This window comes from Anas platyrhynchos, chromosome 5 (assembly GCF_047663525.1).
Source record: "Anas platyrhynchos isolate ZD024472 breed Pekin duck chromosome 5, IASCAAS_PekinDuck_T2T, whole genome shotgun sequence".
Taxonomy (NCBI): domain Eukaryota; kingdom Metazoa; phylum Chordata; class Aves; order Anseriformes; family Anatidae; genus Anas; species Anas platyrhynchos.
The window spans coordinates 58,747,473-58,771,130 of NC_092591.1; the positions used below are offsets into that span (position 1 = coordinate 58,747,473).

Here is a 23,658-nt window from a genome sequence, read left to right on the forward strand (position 1 = left end):
TGAGTTCTGTCACACATCTGATACTCAGTCTGGTCAAAAATAAAGTAAAAAACAAATGCTGGAGGATGTTTAAGCCATACATACCACTGTGCTCTAATTGTCCATGAACACCTTTAACAATGCCAAACTGACATACAATAGTGGCATAACACCTCTCAACTTCATTCAGTTTCTTATGATGCTCCTCTCTTGCTGCTAAGTGCAACTGTAATTTCTGATCCTGTTAGAAACAAATGAAGCCACTGCTTAATGGTGCCCACTAGTATGTATAAATCAACTCTGCCAATGCTTAACATTATAGCATAAATGCAAAATTATTTTCAGAATAGCTTAGTTGTCTATTTCATATCTGACAATCAGTTCCCACTTCCAGATAACACCCCATTCCAAAAACCTGCACCTGTGTGTTAGCCTATCAAACAGACACTTCAATTTATTTTCTCATGCTGTCCCTTAGATTTAGGAGAACTTTCAAGTAAATACATGCAGAACTCAATTAACTGCTTTTAAATCCTGTTCTCAAGTTTTTCTTTGTTATATAGCTTACTCTAAACATGCTATTTCATTTGTGTTGTGAACATAACCTAACATAGTAACAGTGCCTCAATATCTGCCTGTGGTGCATACTTGCTGTCCTGTACTACCATTCAGGGCAGCATCACAAACTCACTCCTTCAATGTAGGATGCCCGTGGAGTTTAACACCATAAAGACAGCACACCAGCTTTTCAGAGCGGTCCTCCACCTGCCTTTCACTGCAGATTCAGAACTGTAACAGTGGCTTTGGCAGCTGTATGTTTCCACCTCATTGCCCTGGCTGCTCATTTCTCCCTACAGTAGTACTCAAACAAGCATATTATATTTGTTTTTTGCTTTTTTTTCTTACTACCTTTATGAGTACCTTACTTCTTTCAGCATCTTGGCTTAACTAGTATCTTGTCCCACGCTTTAAGTAAAATGTATTTAGATTTCATTAATCTAACCAATCTCTCTCTCGTTTTGTGAGGGGGTGATTGAAAAATTTATATTCACATGAACCTGTATTCAGGGACATATACCATTATTTGTTTATTTTTATCCTTTCATATACACTATTTTTTGTGTTCCTCTTAAATATTTTAGTATTTTTCTTAATAGCTTTGTAGGTACTATTAAGACAATTTTAAATTTAATTTTCTCTTTAAAGAAAGTAGGTTAAATTACTTCCTCTGAAAATATTAATATGAAAATATATTTAGGCATCTAGTCTATTTCTAAACTACAGTAGAGCAACATAGCAACTAAAATGAATTGGGCCAAATTCATTCTTGCGTGTAAATTCAAGTTACACAAGGATGAATCTGGCCCAAGCTGTTTGGCTTCTGTAAGGCTCCCTTCCCATACAGTAACAAATGCAATACATGTCCAAGCATCAGAGGATAATAAAAGCTGATAGTAATCAAAAGAAATGATCAACATAAGGCTAGCAAAACAGGATATACAATACAAATTTCTCATGTTTTATAAGGTATGAAATTAAACACACTACAGCAAATGGAAAGTCATAATGGAAGCACTGGTAAAGAAACACCACCACTTACAGAATCACTGCAAGGAATTTAGGCTGTGAATTTTCATGTACTTTCTCTTTTTCCTAATGAAAAGTAAGCTTAAAAAAACACTGTACTTCACTAAAATAAGAATGTGGGCTTTATACAATAAAGGAAAATCTATATTTGTTTTTCCTGATAATAATTCAGGTGTATTCATTCTAAGAGACTGATAAATAAGGGAGCATCACTAACACAAGACTTGAACAGCTTGTGGCAAAATTTGAGTTTTTGCCTTTTGTTCTTATTTTGTTTTTCTTGGTGTTGTCGCAATTTCTTTCTTAATCTTTCTTAAGTCAGCAGGACTGCATTACTCCTTTCTCCCCATTAGAACAGGTAGAAATATGCTTTGTTATTTCCCAAGGCTCTTTCCAATGAGAAAAGGAATTGGCTTGCTGTATCCTCAAAAGTGTTCTATTAAGAGTTTACCACTTGTCTAAACATAATTGATGGCAAGCTGCTCTCCATCCTTAGAGTGCCCAGGAAAATAAAAGCAGTTTGGTTTGCCTTCTGACATCTTTCCCTGGATATGTGGATCTTCTGCTCACAATGAAAAGGTCTTAAAACATTCTTGCATAGAAGACAATAAAGAAACACCAAGAGACTCCACAGGATAGGGAGGGTCTGACCCTGGAGTTGGAGCAAGACCCACAGAATCTCGGTTCTCCTTCCTAATGTCTGATACTGCATGAACAGGAATTATTGCCCTGCCTTCCACCAGTAATAAAGATAAGCTGGGATGGGGAGTGGAACTGATTGTGGCCATATGGCTTGTTGAGGCACAATCATTTCTTGGTGGAACTAGACCAGAGAAATAACTCAGGGTCAGGTATGTGACTGGAGGAAGACAAAGAGGGAATTGCTCATATCTCAAAAATATTCTGGAAATTGAGTCACTAGTCAGTTACTCAGCGAATCAAAAGGTGGTAATTGGGAGGTGAAAGTGTCAGAGGAACAAAGGGGCTGTTATGGAACAAAAGACTACGGCAAGATCATGTGAAAATTATGCAGAGAGCTACCAACTCAAAACAGGAAAAGTGTTTCCACACTAGTTCTCTAGTTCCTACCATTTTTCTAATTAAAAGGTCGTTATTTACAGTTTATACTGTACTACTCCTTTCTCACTATTTTTAGACAACAGTGTAATTACAGGCAAATTTCTAAAATATGTGGAAAAGAAATAAATCTAATTTTAAAAGTTGAGTTGTTCTTAATAATCCAGGATAAGAATGTCATATCCTGTTTTACAAGTACACATTTTTTGTTTGGTAACCACCTCTATATTAGAGAACTAAAAAGTGGCAAGGAAACTCTCAGGCAATGCCTATACTGCTGGGTTGTTAGGAGATTCCTGACAGATTTGGCCTAAATCAAAAAGCACTCAAACAGAGCCTGGGCACAGTTCAGGAGACTGTCTACTGAGAACAATCTGGGTTATTTGGATGCAGCTTCCTCTTTTGAAGAGTAGTAGACTTTAATGAACCTAGGCCATTTCATATTACTTGAGTTCAGCTTTGATAAATGGTCTCTCAAACATTTTATTTACCAATATAGTCAGCAAGTGAAACTAGACTAAATACCAGTCATTCACAGAAGTATTCATCCCACTTTACTCATCAATACTGACTGTCAAGTGACACCTTATAAACAGTGACATCTCCCCCTTTGGTCTTCAACCCAGCCATCACTAGCCTTAGCCTCACTCGCCTTCTACATTTAACACCATGATGGTATGTTAAAGGATTAGGTACTACAAGTACAAGTGAAGTTGAGAAGAGAAGTAACTCTAAATGCTTTCTCAGACATACCCAGGATAAGCCAGTGCAACTTAAAAAGGGAAAGGATGAATACATGTAAAGTTTTTGAAGGGTATTTTTCTACTCTACATCCACTTTTATTCTACACTCTCAGAGTTTCAGCATTCTACATTTTATCACCTGTGAGGAAAGTAGTGAAGGAAGAAACCAAGACCTGACCCAAGACCATTTTCCTCTAGTTACTCCTTTATTTCAGCAGCAAGAAAAGAATGCAATACAGAAGCCACAATCGAGTTGGTTACAACACTAGTTGTCTGACAGAATAACCCTGCAGCCTCCTGACTGTATCTGTATGCAGTGACGTACAAAGCAACTATACCACGCAATAATCAATACCGTTACTGCATAAAAAAAAAAGAATGATGGAAGAAAAATCCTTTGTTTTATGTTGAAAGGCCATATGGAGATGGAGAAACAAAATTCTACTATTTCAAAATTCTAGCGTGTCATCATATACATGATATGAGCACTATAGTTTTTACATAACCTTAACTGGATAGCATGCTAAAATAACATGCAATATATAGACCTCAAAAATGTTAGATTAAAAGAACAGAACTGAAAGGAACAAAACTGAAATAAAGTGGTACATCAATTCCCAACACATACGAAAGCTACTTTATTAATTGGCAGAGTTTCTAAGGTTCCAGATACAAATTAAATCTCTAACAAACTTCACGTAAATGGGTCTCAAAAAATCCATTCTACTTCAGAATATCTTGTCATTTGTGATAACTAAGATTCTACGTGGTCTTTTGTTCCCTTAAACACATTTATTTCAGCACAATCACTCAAGTTGGTAGAATCTAACCCAGTCTAAAACGTTATTAGCCCACTACTGCATATTGTTGTAGGAAAGAATTAATTTCTACTTTGTGTGTTGTTTGTTTGTTTGTTTTTGCCTCTACATCTTCTACATGTATGGCCAGGCCATACATGTTACATTTGGTGCTACATGCAAAAGAGAACTTCTAATATTTAGTCCCAAACTCAACAGCATTTTCAATAACCACATTCTGTATCAAGGGCACAGTACCCCAATGTTTTCAAAATATTCAAATAATTATTTGTTGAAACAATATTATGAACATAGAAAAGGAAGATATTTAAATAACAGCACCTTTTCTACAAGATAGAAATGGATCTGTGCTGCTTAAACACTCATTCATATGGAAGACTGAACTTGCAAATTATTAATGAAAGGTAGTATGTGAAATGATCTAAATATAAGTTCAATAATTCTGTGTATTTTAAGCACCCTTTTAGATCAAATGTATTTTAAGAATAAACGTAAGTTAAAAGTGAAGTAAGACAAAACACATTTTATGTTGCCTTTGATCTTTAACTTGTAGCCTTATCTCCCAGGTCAGAGGGCACATTATTCAATTTCACCATATTTTGTGTAAAACCACTGTAGCGTTGAAGATGACTTTCAGTACAAATGTCATGGTACTTAAAGCTAAACTGGACCCTAGTTTTTTGAGCTTCTTAATTAAGATCACAGTTTATAATGGTCTGACAATATTATCTTTATTCTTTCCAGTTGAGCAGCAGCAGAATTTTCACAGCATTTATTCAATCAAGCTTAGCAATGTTTCTGCAGCTCATTCTTTCACTTCCCAAAACAGACAACAGGGTTCAGAGCGACTAAGCTGTCACTCTGTATAAATTTATTCTCTGTGTCAAAGGGAGTAAGCTGGACTGGATGAAATCTAAACTGTTCAGGGGAACTGATGTTGAGAAGTAATTCTGAAAAGAGTGGTGAAAGAGTGAGAATATCCATGATCAGTTTTTCTCAAACAACAAAACAAAAGCAAAAAGCTGTCCAGAATTTTCTACTACTTCTTTGGGATGGATATGCTAGATCCTACAATTATATGGATTCTGTAATTACATTTTTCATATCAGACCATGAAAAAATAATTTTCATTCTGTTCTATAACATGAGCCAATTATTTTTATTCATTAAGAAAAAATCCAAATGGTATAAACAGCAGCTATCACAACTTAAGAAACTGAGAACGTTACTTCAGAGAGAAAACTTTTTCAGATTCAAAGGTGATATCAACTCTCAATTACTTATAGTTATACACCCATCAAGTATTAGAGATAGCTAGAATTGACATTATATAAACTGACATTCTCTTTTTATAAAAACTTACTCTTTTATTAATTTCTTACCATTTCATTCAGTTTCTTTTGTAAAATGTATTTTGAAATCTGTCAAATGAAAAAGAGCTATCAGTTGAACTGCAGTTACATTTTTTTCCTGAAGACAAACTGTAGATATTTAAATATTCTTATACCTAAGATTTAATTGCACTTATTCCAATCCAATACAGTAACACTGTTTTCAAATGAATGGCTACCCTATTTTGCTGTAAGACTCACTTAACATCATCTTTATGTTTTAAAAAAAATGCTTTACATTGATTTGCAGCTACAGGAATTTTGAAAAATACATAAATACCTCTGATCACTGTCATGTATCATAATATTTAAAGGGACTACATTCTATAAACTTAACCCTTTGAAATAAACAGAGAAGAAAACAGGAATAAAGTTTATCCCCTTCTGGGGGAAAAAAAAAAAAGTAGATAGTCCAACTGTTGTATACAAAGATATATTGTACCCATCTAGCATGCTTTAATAATAAAAGCTGACATTTGAAGTCATTAACACTTCTTTTCATACACCACCACCAATAGAATTTTGATTTTTATAATACTTGAGACTAAAGCTGTTGCTATTTTATTTTTTCCTTTAACATCCTAAGACATTGACTTGTAAACAATTAGGGAAGCATCAGTGAATTTAGTATGTGTAAATCCTACATAGCAAGTATTTCTAAAAAACAAACCTAAGTCTAGAGAGCAATCATTTTTAAGGTAGTATTTTGACTGTTTAGATAAAGGACTACAGAACTTAACTGAAAATTGCTCAGTAATATTTTAGCCTGATTTCCAAACAGTTTCTCTGGGTCCACTGGTTCATTGTGGCCTCCCACTTCCTCAAGCCACAGCAGAATTCTCTAGATCTGAACTATACGTTACAAAAATGTTTGATCTGCACTCTCAACTGTACAATAAACAATGATAAACTTTTCTAAGAAAAACTGAAAACGGAAAAGCCAGCGAAACCTTTCACTGCTCTACTTCATCTGTGCTATATCAAGGTTTGAAGGCAGCAATGGAACACTTGATCTATTGTAAAAGACTGTAAATAAGAACCAACCTTATTAAAAAATCATTAACACCCATTATTGTAGAGAAAATATATGAAGTAGTGAATATCCTGAAGAACATCAGATGTTATTAACATGGCATTTACAGTAACACTAATTCTCTTTTAACGAGGCCACGCCTCAAGTACTGTGCTCAGCTGTGGGCCCCTCACTAGAAGGGCATCGAGGCCCTGGAGTATGTCCAGAGAAGGGCTACGAAGCTGGTGAGGGGCCTGGAGCACAAGTTTTATCAGGAACGGCTGAGGGAGCTCAAGTTATTTGTCTGGAGAAGAGGCAGCTCAGGGGAGGCCTTGTTGCTCTCTGCAACTACCAAAAGGAAATTGTGGGGAGCTGGGGGTCAGCCTCTTCTCGCAGATAACGAGTGATAGGACAAGAGGGAATGGCCTCAAGTTGCACCAGGGAGGTTTAAGCTGGAAATTAGGAGACATTTCTTCTCCGAAAGAGTAGTCAGGCATTAGAATGGGTTGTCCATGAAGTTGGTAGCATCAATGACCCTGGGGTGTTTAAGGAAAGGTCGGATGCAGTGTTTAGGGACACGGTTTAGTGGGTGACATTGGTAGCAGGGATACGGTTGACCTTGGAGGTCTTTTCAAACCTTAGTGATTCTAATCTATGATTAAAACACCTAAAACAATTTTAATCACCGTGCTTGTAGCAGAACCAAACACAGTGTCTCTGGATCTTAAGAGGTAATCCTTCCTTTGACAACAGTCAACTTCAGATTTTCTCCAACTATATCTCATTTGTCCATGCTTACCACATCACTTAATGGATATATTTACAACTCGCTAAAGGAACACTTCAGTTCTCATAACCAAGGCTCTCACTGAAGTGCTTCTAGCACATGCCCAAACACTATCTGGGACTGGGCAGATTGGGATCATTTCTTCTTTAGAGTATACTGCAGAACTAGACTATCCATTCAACATCCAAAACAAATCAAAAAGATGTCTCTAATTTGGAGACTCATTCGGATGCAGAAATCTGAGCAACCCTTAGCAAGTGTAAAGTTTTTAAACAAAAAAATTTTTTTATTACCTACAAATAGAATAAGTGTCAAGTTCTACATTTAGGATTTCACTGTCCTGGAAACTACAAAAAATATTGTAAATTTGAAAAGGAAAGTTCACATTAAAACCTCCAGACAATTCAGCCATGAACATCCAATATTTTGATTTTTTATCTTTGATTTTCATAAATACACTCATTCAATGGAAAACGTGATTTTTTTCCACCCCAGATTTTCTGAATCTGGGTTTCTACATACCCACAAATAATACCATGTGGCTGCACCAACAGCATCTTCAAAGTCTTAAGCCTCTCTCATGATGAAACCACTTCCATCTTGATGGTGGTAACAATCTACTGAAGATGACTTGTTTGTAGCAGTGCCAATTGGTTGACAAGCCCAGATGCCAAAGGTGGTGTTATCACCCCTTGCAAGGCACACATCTGTCCAAATTCACGAATTGGTACTGCAGTCTACTTATCCAACTTGCCTCTGATTTATAAACCAAGGTGACAACTGAAATCTATCTTACCACCTATAAATTTGTAGTTAATAAGCATGTGATTTACCTTTTCCATTTTAATTCCAATTAAAGAATCTAATGGAAAAATTAAAGAATTAAAACTATACCAACATTAGTCTGTTTGACCATAAAGAGGTAATGTGAAAGAATGTACGAAAAGCAGCAGTGATCAGAGCTATATCCTAAATTGAATTACAAATGCCAAATTCAGAAGTTTCAGGCTTTCTGAGGAGGGAGCTGGGGAAGAGATATGAACTTTCTTGAAAAATATAACCCAGAGATTTTGCTTTATTTCAAATAACCAAAAAATACAGCTACAACATGAAACACAACCTTATAACATAATAAAATACAAAACAGAAATAACAGGAAGAAGCACCAGAATAATTTGTGGGTTTATCTGACAATTTTTACTTTTACTAGCAGACATTGTAAAGCAATGGATTAAGCGGAAAAAAAATATAGAAACCTCCCAGTGATACAAAGTCAGGGAAACTAATACAAAAGACAGGTAGCTTTGCGAGTTGGAGGTCCAGAGTGAATACTTTTTGTGTTTAGGAGTCCAAAACCAGAGTTTCCAGACAGGTGAGAAGGCTCCAGAGGAGAACGGCACAAAGAAAAAGAAAGACTGCAGACATGAAAAGAAAAAAAGAAAAAGTGGTGTGTGAAAGTTCTTGTAGAAGAAAAGAACTTAAGCTGGAAAGTTAACTGAAAGTAGCTGAAGACCAGAACAGAAACTCAGTGTTGGAAAGTGATGTGTAAGGGTACTAGGAAGTTGAAAAGAGACTGCCATAAAGACCCTCTTAAAAATAGCTGGTCAGGTTATTGTGATGCCGGAACACTTGAATACCAAGGAACATTATTTAACAAAAATAACACGTTACCTGTAATGTTTTTAGCGTTTCTTTCAGCCCATCAATTTCTTTTTCTTTTGTTTCTACAGCAAGTTGGTATTTTCCCTTTCAAAACAAAATCTGTGCTTCAGGATTTGGACAGAATAAATGCATTTACAATGGAATCTTATCAAGAAGAATATTATTAAAATAGCACTACTCTGCTATGACAGAACAATTTACAAATGCAAAAACAGGTAAAATTCAAATAAATGTTTATATATATACCTATATACACACACACAAATGTTTAGCTGAATGCATGTACATATTACTATAAAGAAAAGAGTGAAGATGTGACTATATATATATATATATATATATATATTTTTTTTTTTACTACTTATGACCTGTCAATAAGTTTTAGATTTTTCTGTTCTTGGGGAGAAGCCTGACAAAGGCAAGATCAAAAAAAATTACATGCACACAGATGAACAATTTGAAGAATTTAAATGCAATTGAATTAGGTAAGAATCTCAGGTAGCAATCAATACAATGGAAAGTGTAATCTAGGTAACAGAGTACACCTGTAGAAACATCACATCCGTTCACCCATCCTTTGGTGTTCCACTTGTTTCAAACAGTGCTGTCAGTGCAATCTCCTGAAACAACCTTGACGAATGACTTAATAAAAGGTACATATATTGTAAATTGGGCAAAAGTTATTGTTTGTATTCAAACTCTGTCCTGAACCATTACAGCTAGATTTATTATTTTAGTTACTTTGTTACGAAGTACTGAAAGCATCACTGGATTCAGTGGAAGTATTTGAAGTTTGAAAAAAAAAAAAAAAAAAAAAAAAAAAAAAAAAAAAAAAAAAACCACATTTGTACATAATTCAACTCCGAATCAGTAACTGTCACTGGAAATACACATCAGGGACTATTACATGGTAGGCATGGACAAGCAGTATGTCTTAACAAGGAAAAATCTTTAAATATGAGTAAAACAATAGCTAAGCCAGATGTTATAAATGCAAACAACGTATTTTACTTTAATATACTTTAAAACCTATTTCATCTATTTACAATTTTCCATGAAAGTCCTTATGAAATATATATAGCATACTCATCTAGTCTTAATTAAGAGCCCATATATAGATATTCAACTGCTTGACTTCTTAAAAGAGGCCTCTAATACAGCAAATGCAGATCCCTTATTCAAACAAAGAGGCAGACACACAGTTTGGTATAAAAGCCTCATGTGGTTAAAAAACAAACAAACAAACAAAAAAAAAAAACACAAAAAAAACCCCAAACAAATTTAGTCTCAATATTTTAAACTACCTCAGGTAAATCAATAGAAACCCTATTATAATCTTTTTACCAAAACAGAGTTATTTTTGGTCAACTCTCATGTAAAAAACAAAACAAAAAACCACCACCACCACCAAAAAAAACTTATTAGAGTACCCCAAGACCTCAAAATAAATACAGTTTTGTATAACTTCAGTATAGAGGTATCAAAGAACATTTATTCTTCAAACAACTTTTTAGCATAAACAGATCTTAAAATATTATTTCACAAGTAATTAAAGTTATACAGGTTATAAAGAAGGAATAAGAATTGTTTAAAGTAACTGTAGTTTATATTTTATAAACAAATAGCTTTAGTAAAAGCCACGGGAAGAAAAATACTTAAACTGTAATATAATTTATACTTAGAAGGTGTTTGACAAGTTACATAACATAATCACTTACTTATGTGCTTCACCAGATGAAAAATAAATTCTAATATACAGTACCTTTTCTTCTTCCATGGCAAACATCCTTGCTTGTAACTTGATTCAGTGGCATAAAAAGTGGAAACAAGTCAATATAGCAGTTAGGATTTATTCATGCAGCTTGACAAGGCAACATATTTATACTTTGCAGGGTAATATATATAATTTTTAAATATATTATCTATATTCGTCGTCCTACAATAGCAGTAAGCTTGTGAATCACAAACTATTTTTTCAATAAATAAAAGAGTTGCTTATTATTTGTGTGATATGATTGCACATCACAGCAGTAGTGATAAATATATTCATCACCACATGCAACAGTTTCGGTTCTTATGACTGTTCTCTGCAGCTTTTCAACACTCATTGATTTATGGATAAAAATGATCCTGATTTGAAGGACTGAAACATATTTTCAGACACTGAACTGGATAAGTTACATTGCAGATCTTTTTCCATGGGGGTAAGAAACAATTTGCAGAACATGTGCCATTTTTGAAAGTGAAGGAGAATAGAACAACAAACAAACAAAAAATAAGATTTAAAAGAAGCTTCTCTAGGAATTTTTGTGAAAGAAAATCCCAGTAATAGTGGCTTACTGTGAAGAATTGCCAAGTGTAGTATGTCTGGATTTTTTTTTTTTTTGAGCTGTATATTCCATCATTTTACATGCAGAAGTATCATAATACCAACTGAAAACTTGCTATTATGCCATCATATTCTGAAATCTTAGTGTCATATTGGAAAGCTTTATTGTGCTACCTGCTTTTTAAAAGCTGCCATAGCTTCTTTGTTCTGTTGCTGTAATATGTCTGTCTGATGCTGCAGAGTTTCCTGCTCACAGGAAATAACAGTATTATTTAAAGCAAACCATACATACAATCTTAAGGAAAAAATAGGTTTAATAGATAGACGATTAAAAGCAAAACCCAAAGATTAAATAGACATTTATATATAATAGACACTGGTAATCATCTAGGGGCTTCTCTTCTAGTTCATAACAATTATCACCTCAGGAATTCAAATGTGTTGTTGCTGGGACAGCTATAAGCAGCTCTTACCCATCCTATAAAGCTGCATAAGAAATCCTACACTCACTGCCATATTAAGATAGTACCTTCACGCAGTTCTAGATAGATCTTCATCTCCATTTAAATGAAATACCATCTGTTATTCTGTTTTAGTTAAATGACTAAAATTTAACTGAAACTGTGTGAAAGAGCTGAAGGAGGACAGAACAGACAAAGTGAAGATGATCACAGTGCAAGACATTTATCATCCTGCCGCCTGGCTTTACTCATAGCCATAAAATGGCACACAAGAAAATGATAATAATTTCAGACTAATACTAAATGCTGTCAACTTGCAGAGCCATAAGATCTTTAAAGATCGTGTTCCTACACTCAGGATAGGAAAAAACTAGTTGAGGTGAAGTAATATGGAAGATATCTTTGTGAGATCAATTTTTTTTTTTTAATTCTGGGCACTAAAGAAATATTAGGTAAAGGGAATCCAAAAAAACTCTGTCCTTGAGCAACTATCTCAAAATGCAGATGTGTGTTTAGCTATGAAGTCTTTGTGTGAAGTAGGAAGTAATGATTAAGCAGTAACTGTACAAAAAAAAAAAAAAAACACAGACTGCTAAAAACGAATGTGTGAGAAACTAAAATGATAATTTGTTGTACGTGTGAGAAGCCTATTTCCTATTTCTTCTTCTCCCTTAACCAGGGATTTGAGTTTTTCTGACAAAGTGATTCTAAAATTGCTACTTTCTCCACCAAATAGGCATTACTTTCAAATTCTGCAAGTGAGAGCTTCTGTCTTTTTATCTGAGTAAGAAGAGAATCTGTGAAGGTAAAGACTTATACCGATGTACATACAGATTAATTCATTGCGAGATATTTATAGAAAGTTCTGATTTGCATTGAATTCCAACCAACAAGACATAGTACATGAATGAATATTCAGAGGTGTAAAACCATGAATCTTAAGGAATAAGCCAAGTTTTCTCCTAGAACTGTTTTCAAAGACAGGTTCTCCAGTGGGTGTAAGGCATGCCAAGTATGCCCCAAATCCAGAATTGGTAGCGGATTACCATCAATTAAACTATTCTCAGGAGATTATTCCTACCCTCTACAGAAATAAAAGTTTATAAGCATGGTACTGCCAAATTAAGTGACACTACTTTACAGTAATTCAAACTAATATTAGATAATTTATGTAAATAAAAGTTTAGTTTCACAGAATAGTCATCCTTTACATCAATGACAAAGTTGTATAATTAATAACCAGATAAAAGTATTACTGAGCTCTTCAATATTTACTGTATATTCAAGTGATATATTTTAATAATCTTAGATTATGTTTTTGAGTAAGTAACATGAAATTTTCAGAAATTCCGTTTGGGAATATATTTTGCACACATGGCATGCATGTTTGGTGAAGAGGGTGTTAAAAGTATAAGAAAAAATCACCTCTGATATTTTGATATTACATTTAGTATACTGAGTATGCTTACCAGATTTAAGAGTAAGTACTCCCCTTACTGTTTTCTATACTGTAGCATTTTTCAACAGTAGCAACAATATTCTCAAAACATATTACAATTTGAAAGCAAATCTTTGTCTTAAATCAGAAGCTTAGCTTAAGTTACATCTTCATTTGAAGCTTGTTCACTACAATTAGATAAAATAAAATATATACTGAATAACAAAAATGTTGGCAGAAGGGTATCCCTGAAGGAAAACATAAAGAACTTTTTATAAGCCAAGAGGAGAAGCTGTCTACTACCTGAACTACAACTGAGGTCAATGTAATTTTTGCATGCAGAAACCATGAAGTCACAAATTCAGGCTACATCTCATACTTTTGCATTTTCATCTTCCTGGATCTCCAGAATTAGAAGCATAATTCGTTCTTTTTAAGTTCCAGAACTTTACATATGTGCTCACCTGAAGTTCCTATGAAGATCTATGACTTGTTGCTTACATTAGGTTTGCCAATTAAAATCCAAGCATGGGGAAAAAAACAGAGCTTATCTAACTGACTCTAAGTTCCGTCTTTTTAGAAATGGTAAATTGAGTTGTTTTTCAGGTCTTGGAAAGAAGGGAAATCATCCCTTTTGAACCCAAATTATTAAAGACTGCAATGCTAGGTTAAGAAAAGCAAAGAAGGGTTACAAATTGAAAGCACTGTTGCTTCTACAAATATAAAATGTTTCCTGTTTCTGCACACATATATATCTTCCATGAAAAAAACACAGAGTTAGGATTATTAATTTAAGATGGTTACTATGAACTCCAAGACGAAATAGACTTCCTTTACTACTAAGATGTTAAATATCCCAAGATCAAGGATAGAGCTGAAGTTATTGTTTTTTTCTGTGATCGTAAAATATATAGAGTGAAGCCTTTTATCTTGTGACCTAGTGACAGGGGTCATAGGTTTGATTGTATTAGAGAAGGGAATGGATTTCCTATGAAAGCATAACCTCAGGAGCCCAAACCCTAAAAAGAACGTTAGATTCATTTTACTGAGAACATTCTGAGCATTTAAAAGCTGACATAACACTTCTGAGTATGTCTAACCTGTAAGTTACTGTTTAAAATAGCTTTCTTTTTTTTTTTTCCCTGTATGTATAAATCTTATCCCAAAACACTGCAAGTGAAACTGTTTGTACAACTGCAATGGTACTGGCACTTGCCAAAGCCAATCACGCTACAGAGATGTTGCCACGTAGCTTCCCCCAGATTAACGTGTCAAGATGCCTCATGTTGAAGTGATGGGACATTTCATTGAATATTTACATCCCTTTTATTTGAAGATTTCCAGTCATGCCAAATATTATGATGGGATTATTCGTTAAGCAGGTTTTTAGATTAGGCATAATCAAAATCTATATGAAAACAACAGAAAGACTGGAAAAACTATCATATACCACTTTTTACTGTGACAATAGCCTTAAGAAAGGGAATTGTAGCATACTACAATTCATATTAGTATTATCTTAAAATCAAACCCCAACAGTTGAAATAATATAATCATTTAAGACAGTTACCTTCTGCCATTCAAGTTCCTGTTTCTCTACAACAATTTTACTTATTTGATCTTCATAGTTTGTCTCTGTTTCCTAGTTAAAAAAAAAAAAAAAAAAAAAAAGAGTGAAAATTTAAGACAGTTACTGGCAAATCAGACACCAAAATAACTTGTGTAGTCTTACTCTTTTTTTTTTTTTTTTTTTTACAGTCCATTACACAAAACAGTATGCGTATATACACTGCACAGCAAGAAGGAAACAACAGTTTTGTGTATGTGGTGAAATGGCAGATGGCTATCTGCTAAGCTATCTAACAGCTTGGTTGTTTCAGTCAGAAAGCTTGCAGAATAAACAACATAGATTAACATGCACAGTGGAACATTAGGAGCTAGGAATATAGCTCTCAGTTGGCAGGAACAGTTCAGTTCCCTCTTTGTACGTATTCTCTTATGCATCTTAAAAAAAAAAAAAAAGACTCAAAGACAGTAAAACAGACTTGACTTTACTTCACAGTTGAAAAATAATTGAATATCCTGATCAATCAAGTCACAATATTGAGATGAAAAGAAATTCAGCAAGCTGCAACAAATGCATCAAGAATCAATTATTAATCAATGATACAGATAATCATGGTAATGAGTCAGAATCTTTGGACACTAACGATTTCACAATGACTTCATTCAAAGTAGACTGTTTACTTATTTATTTTGCCATCTCCCACAACAACTGAAAATTTGTGCCAGCTATTCTGTTCTTATTATAGAAAGTGAGATATTTATCCTGACATTTTCTGCCAAGAAGCTTGCTGATTTATCAGATCAATATAAAAATTTAAAGATAATTCATGGATAAATGGCACATTTTTGATGAGATGAGCTACCTGAAAGTCTTAGAAGAACATTATTGAAGTCTAAAGTTCCTTCACAATCCAGAAGATGGACTAAGAACAACTAGGAAGGTGTGTTACATCTCCTGTGCTGACACAAGCACCTTGTCAAGAATAAAACTGCTACTGTGACAATAAATAAGATGCATCTGCTGTTAATCATAGTTCCTAACAAGTTATTGTTTTCCCGAAAGACTGTAGTATTAAAGTCAGATTTTCCTAATAGGAATCACCTTCCCTTGTAAGTTTTTTTTTTTTCCTTTTTAAATAAAAATACAAGCACTGGCCTTCTTTTACAAATACCATACTCAAAGGAAGAGCAACAGATTCTCCTCAAAACAAAATTAATCACAACCTCTCTCAAGAAAAGTACATAGGCTGTTTATGTATATCACAATAAACAACTCACTGCTGTCCTGTTTATATAGAGAGCCAAAATAATATCCTTGAAGGGACTTAAGACCTAGAGCTACACTAATGTGTTGTTGCTCTGAGCTTCAGAAGGCCGATTTCCTGCCTTTTCTCTGCAGTGGTCCTTACCTTGAACAAGTGACTACATTAAGGTTAAAAAAAAAAAAAAAAAAGGAGAAATTAATCTCTTGATACCTGTTAAGTAAAAGTCCGTTGAATTGCAATACCATTAACTACTGTTATGTGCCATAAATTACAAATTGAGAAAACAAACTACCACCAGGTGAAGTAAAAAAAAAAAAAAAAAAAAAAATCAGAAACAAGAGAGAAAGAAAGTGAAGGTTTTCCTCCTTCCTATCATGAAGCAGATAATACAAATATTTGGCTGCAAAGAATGACATACGCTGCAGCTAAAGCATGCAATTCTTCCTAAAGCCCTGTGCAAAGGAGAGGTTTAAGTTTTAAGTACAAGGATATTTATAGCGCTTCAATTTGTGCAAGAGCATTTTAAACAAGGCTTTGCAACCCTTTCTCACTTAGTGTAACATTTGATCCATAGTCCCACTGTATTATCAATAGAAGTAAAATGGCAAAATATGTCCCAAGGTGATTTAACATAGGTTTTTGACAGTGACATCTTTTATAGGTTTCAGGGTCAAAACTGACTTCCTTGATTGCCAGGCAGTTTACAGGCACATGTGTGGACAGAAATAACGCACACTTCTACCCGCAGGAGGCTACTCCTAAGTATTTCAGGAGTTACCTGTTGGACCTAAAAGCATGCCTCTATGCTTGTGTCAATGTTACATGTAAAATATTAAATATACATTTTAAATTAAAATTTGGTTCACAGAGAACTAGAGAAGTTGTTTAGATTTGTTCCTATGATATGTACTTAACAGGTTATAGGTGGAAAAGATCCCTAAAAATTTCTTATGGTAAAAAAAAAATAAATAAATTAAATTAATAGAATTGAAAAGATAACAGTGTGTCTCTGTTCTGCCTTAACAAATAGTACTTCAGAGTTGCAATGACTTTGTTTTCCCATAATAATCTATAAGCAATTAATGATAATACATTCTAAGTTCCCTGGAGTGACAAAAACAAACTAGGTTGACTCACAGCTTCTTACAAATCTTAAGCAATTTGTGCCACTAAACTACAAATATTATTAAAATGATACATAATTAGCAAAAGTTTTGTACTCTAGTGTAAGATCATAAAATCTGACCCTTAAAGTGGGTTACCTAAATTATTCCTAAACTAATAAAAATGCACTGCAGTTACAATTCTTCCCAGACTCCATATTTCTGCCACTCCCCTGGGCAGGCACCAGCATATCCAGAGGACAACTAACCTGGGAGAAGGATGCAGCCAGTTCTCCCACGGATCAGATCGAGCCTGCTGGAACACAAATATTTGTACCGATGCAACAGAAGTAACGGGAACACATTGCTGCTTGTGATGTAGCAAGGACTCATCCACACAGACAAGAAGACTGCACCCAGAATATCAGAAGTGCCTGTGCAATCGAGTCCTAGTGTGCTTTTTCATAACGTGCTACCCAGCTTTTCAAGAATATTCATTATTTTGAAAACATGAAAACTAGTCATTCTATGATTATTACATTTTTTCAGATCTATGAATGTAAGTCTCTCGTTCTCTTCTTAGTAAACTCATATAGTTTGCTATATTTGTTAAAATGAAAGCCTAAGATTTTTTTTTCTTGTAAATTCTCTAAACTGTGACTAGCTTCAGAAAATACTACTCTGAAGATAAATTGATAAAGAAAAAAGATTAACATACGCACTTGGATTCTGACCTCACTAAAATTAATAGCAAAAATATCACTAATTTCAATAGTTGTTGGAGATCAACAAGTACCTATCCATGTGAAACTCATGAAATAAAGGGAAAGAAAAAAAGCAGCAACACAATAGTGTTATAAATTTCTGACAAAGCAAACTTCCATTCATATACACCAGGCTTACTTAAATGTAACAGTTACCTAAATAAAACTAAGCCTTTAGTATCTAGAAAATAATAATAATAATAGTACAAACTAATAACAATATTGTTATAAAAATTTGGATTGGAAGACTATTGTAATCAAGCATATATACCATTTCAATTTTAAAATGTGTATTTTAAATCTTAATGAGTACACAAATTGAAAATTTTACAGTTGGTCTTGGAAACAGCATGTAAAATTTAAGCCCTAATTATAAGTAATAACTGCCATATCCACACCAAGTCCTTTACATTTAACTACAGAAATACAAATTGGACAACAGCATTAAATTCCACTTAAATAAGCTCTTTGCTTTGAAACCTAAGAAGGATAGGAACTAAAGTCCTCTAGGGGAACAACACTCCAACTTACTCCCAGATTATAAAGGAAAATCTGGAAGCTCTCAAAAATGTGTATATATGTGTAACTACTGTTGAAAAAAAAAAACAATAAACATAATAAATACTTAAAGTGAGAATGACAATTATATGATAAGCGTTTTCATGTGAAACCGCTAACAATTATAAGCCTTATCCATCATTTTTACTTCTTTCAAAGGACATTTATAGTTTACCCATTTTGAAGTGAAGGCTTTTAAAACTTGCGAAGCAATTTTTTAAAAAGTTCCTACAGCTGTTTAATAAGACCCAAACATTTTTGTTATACTTGGGAGCATAACGTTGTATATAACTTTGATGAGGTATCAAAAAAACACAAAACCTTAAAAGTGTTCATTTTTTATTAGATGCCTTAGGACTACATGGATTTAAGTGTTTTTATAAAAAGACTACCATAACAATAAAAGAGGAGTAATTTGATGGTTTATTTACTCGTTATAACCTTTAGAAAGTGTCAAGCCTTCTTTAAAGTGTTTGCTTCAGGCTGTAGTTTTACAAGATGGGCTGTGGATTGGTCAAGCCCCCTCGATTCTTGACCCTGAACAGATTTAGGAACGGAGTACAGCTGGCTCACGTCCAAGCAGCCAAAACTGCTGTTAGGTACTTTTATTATCTTTTTCGAACTCATAATCTACCTCCTACGAAATTGCACATCCAATTTCTCATGCAGCTCAATCAAATAGTACTTATAGAAACTACAGTTTGTTTGTTTCATGCTATAATTAGGATATCCTTCATGAACTAAACAGTCAAGCACAACTTTTAGAAGACTGCATGGATACTCTTAAGTTCCTCCTCTCACTAATTTCCTCTTTTTACTCTATCGTTTAAAAAAAAAATTGCAAATCATGCTCATCACTATACTTATTGCTTGCTGGCTGTTTGAATTGCAATAAATCTCACCAAAAATCTTTCATTTCCCTGACATCCTCTTCAGTTTTACCAGTCATTTCTGCCTTATCCCCCTTCTAAAAAAGTAGGTGCCCCCCTCATTGACTCAAGGTACAGTATTGAAATATCTTTTTTTTTTTCTTCTCCCCATGATTCTACTCAAAGAAGATTAAAGATACCTGAAGTCCAGACTCTTTTGCAAGCAAGCAAGAAAACAAACAAAAAAAAACAACACACCGCAAACACAAACACAAAAAAAAAACAACACACTGCAAACCAAAACAACAACAAACTTGATTTCTGCAACAGTTCCATCGAATCCCACAGGTTTGAGTTCTCAAAATAAATGGACTCCCCTAAGCAGCCTATATCACTACTGCAGGTGCCTCTGGTGCCCTTTTTAACTTCACTGCCACTCTGTGCATCAGAAGGCAGAGTTCTTCTGCAGAACATCCTTCCAAGAAGGTTCAGCTTTGGTATATAGTGTACTACTACATACTATATAGTATATTACCATAACAGTATACTACTGTTAGTTTAGGTCTAGATATAGTACAACCAGTATGACCATAACTGGCAAGTCCACCAATGTTTTAATACCTCTAATAAGTCAAGCTTAGTCTTTATGGTTCACTTCTCCTGATGAGCAACTTTATGGTTTTATCAACTTAGTCTTCACTTAGTATTGCAAACACCAATTTATCTTCTGGGCATAAGTGTCATTTTCAAATACTAACCTACTGCTTTCCATTTGCATCTCAATACTGAAGTCCACTTGCCCAAGTTATCTGTGAAGCACTGCTAAATTCATTATTTAGCCCTGCTAGAACAACTACACACACCTCCATTCTGGAACAGGCTAGCTCAGGTTTTGCATGGCACTACACTGTGCAGTGCAAACCCCTTCAGATTTTCCAGAAAGCACAAGTATGTTTTAGGAATGAAGGAAACAGAAGAGAGTGGTTAAAGCGGGAAGAGCTCCTTCATGACCTCTCTGTAAGAAAACCTAGGAAAAAAAAAAATAAAATATATATATATATATATATATATATATATAAAAACAACTAGAAAACCTAGGCCCCTGTTCTGAAGAAGTTGGATTAGCCAGAGGGGAATGTTTATTCTTGGTAATTTTTACTGAACAGAAGAAATCTATTACAGAGTCCACAGTATTAAACTGACATTCTGATGTCCTGGTTAACAATCAGAAAGGGCTTCAACAGGTGCTTGTTTTCAGGTATAGAATCGTAACGCTGAAACTTATCCCTTGTACTAAAGAAAAACACTAGTAATTTATTTTGAAGTTGTCACTAAATTCAGTCTTTTTTGTTTGTGCTCAGCTAATCATCACCTACTCTTCTTCAACTGTTACCAGAAATCCCCATATCCTCTGTATTAGAATACACTTCTATGCAAATCAGGAAGAACACCCTCAATTTACATTCACATTTTTCCCACTAAGGATGTTCTTCTGTATATAGACCAAAAAAGAAACTCAATGCACGACATACACGCTTTCTTGTCCTCATAAACATTGTCTTCAAACCCACTGTCACTGTTCTATACACATCATACTTCAGGAAACATAAGAGACTTCCGATTTCACTTACTTCACAGCAACTTTATAGCATTAAATAGACAATATTTATCTGTTAAAAAGAGGATTGCCTCGTATTACTCAATGAAATTAGACCAAATGATTGCAGAACAATGCTGAGACACTTTGGAACAAAGTGATTTTTTGTGGTGAATACCACATTCATTTGGCTGATTGGCGCATGATGAGTGGGACAGCTAAAGCATCAAAAGGAGAAAAGGACATTCAAACCCTATCCCTGGGGGAGGGGGAAGTAATAGTTTAAATATATACATGAATGCAATGAGAAGCTACAAAACCTAAGTCTGTTCATATTAAGAGCACATACTCTCCAAACAGACTAATGAATAAAGTGAAGCTCTACTAAGTTTAAGTAATGCATTGTCTACAACAAGCATGTGCACTCACCATCGACAAACTGGGACTGTATCTGTAAGATGACAGAATACTCATTTACTTGAAGAAAAAAATAAGAATTATGAGCAAATCCTCCAAATTATTTTTGAAGTTAATTACAACTGTACATGTAACAAAGTAAAAAACATGCTTTGAAGTAACTCAATGCACTTATTTAAATAAGCACATTCAGAAAAATCAAAAAATCAATTTTATTGTATCGAGTATGGATTGAATCAGTTCACAAAATATTTTACTATTTGTCTAATTTTTAATCTAACTAGCTTTGCACAGATTATTTCACCTGTGAATTTATTTTTATAAGTTTGAATTTATACTGCAGTACAACCTTATCCAAGTTATTCAAAGCAGTTTATTAAACCCCAGATATATGGTAGTTCCTGTCATGAAGAGAATCCTGTCCAAGTGACAAGCAAGATCAACAAAGGGAAGAGAAACAGAAGCAAACAGATGTAAGATCTCTCATCTAAGGTCAAGCCATAGGTCAAATACAAAATCGAAAGAAAAACCCATTACACTTGGCTATACTGCCTCCACTGGGTTATCAATTTGCTACAAGCCTCGCAAGCAACTTGGAAAAGAAGTTTGAAAAACAAGTGGCAAAGGAATCAAGAAACCAGTAGAGCTTTAACTCTGCTATCTATTTAGCAGATGACACTGGTTTAGTTTAGTCCATTTTGTCATCGTTCATAGGAAAACTACCACAATGCAAGACAAGCACTGCAATTCTCTGAGTTCGGATTGTATTTTGGTGTGTGCACTACCTTGTCCTCAGGATTGAATATAAATTTACAGAATAATCCTGCAGTGATTGGATTTTTAAGACTCTTAGAGCCAAAATCACCAAAGGATTTTGTAGCACTGTTCTTTTAAAGCAAAACATCTATAAAGATTCTACTTTAAAAAAAAAAAAGAAAAAGTGAGTGGCACTATGAATGGCCATATTATTTTATTACCACTTCTTGTTCAAAATATTAAAGTTTTATACTCCAGTTTTCAAACATACTAAGCCAACAGACCTAAATTGATCATTAAACCCAACAAAAATGCATGCAGATACACTTTAGGCTTTCCAGTTGACTAGGTGTAAAATGCTTAATTTTTTTGACATACAATTCTAATTAAAAGCAGGTAATATTTTTATTCTATTTTTTTTTTTTTTTTTTAAGGAAGGTACAGATGTTTTAGCAACTGAGTAGCATGTCTTATCTATGGAATTGGTTCTTGGAATTAACATCAACTTTGAAATGAAAAGAACCTTTAACCAAAAAATTGCTTACCCTCTTGAGGCAACATTCTCTAAAATACATCACTTACTATTGTGATATAGCAGACACAAAAGAGAAAGACAAAAACAAAAATATCCCCAAAGATGAAGTCCATAGCACTACAAAATTTTAAGACTCTGACAAAAGATATTAAAAATGTGTAGTTATGTTAACAACATAAATGGAGTCTAGCTAATATCTTAAGGTACACTTCAGTAATAATTATAGAAGGTCTTCAGGCTTTAATTTTTAATACAAAAATAGGCTAGACTAAACATCATCATTGTAATAAGAGTTTAGGGATGAAGCTGTGGTGAATTTCAACAATACTGCACCAAAAAAATGGGATTGTGCACTTTTCCTTTGATTTTTTATGGCCGTTATTCTTTTGTTTATATTTTTTAAAGAGAGGATTAGAGCATTTAACTTAGATCAAAATAAGCATACATCAAACATGTCATCAATACTAATATTTTAAAGTAATAATACACAGCTTTTGAACAGGTCAAATTCATCAAATGAAGAAAGACATACTTTAGATCTTCCAAAACAAAACAGTTCAGAAATGCTAACGGAAGAAATAGAAGAAAAAGCGTGTACCCATACACAATTGTGAAATTAACCACAGAAAAACATAGCTGCCTTCAATAGTGCAAAAACAATTTCACCTTAGTACTACATGATGACCCTACTCTTATTTCAAAAAGATCCCCTACCCCACCATACTCATATACCAGTATTGTAGGGCTCTAACCTAGTAGTTTAATACTTGATTTACCATGTGCTAAACAAGAAAGACTTATGGAGTTGGCAACGACTTGGATTAGCTTTTCTTCCTTTCCTTATCAGCAGCCACACTGTAAGAGAAGAAACGACTACAAGGAAATACAGAAGCAAAATATAGATCGCTTTTGTATATAGCCTGGTGATCAACTGTAGCAGCCTG

General features: G+C 34.1%; 1 protein-coding gene across 8 annotated transcripts in view; it reads right to left on the reverse strand.

Moving 5' to 3' along the window:
* The window catches only part of CCDC73 (coiled-coil domain containing 73), a 92,104-nt gene that overhangs the window by 29,945 nt on the left and 38,501 nt on the right, over nucleotides 1-23,658 (reverse strand). For all 8 annotated transcript variants that reach the window (XM_072039221.1, XM_072039228.1, XM_072039227.1 and 5 more), the window contains 6 exons: nucleotides 14,855-14,926; nucleotides 11,560-11,631; nucleotides 10,819-10,854; nucleotides 9,066-9,140; nucleotides 5,587-5,625; nucleotides 85-220 (listed from right to left, as the gene is read on the reverse strand). In XM_072039221.1, the coding sequence (XP_071895322.1) occupies nucleotides 85-220; nucleotides 5,587-5,625; nucleotides 9,066-9,140; nucleotides 10,819-10,854; nucleotides 11,560-11,631; nucleotides 14,855-14,926 (430 nt within the window). The remainder of the gene's footprint in view (nucleotides 1-84; nucleotides 221-5,586; nucleotides 5,626-9,065; nucleotides 9,141-10,818; nucleotides 10,855-11,559; nucleotides 11,632-14,854; nucleotides 14,927-23,658) is intronic.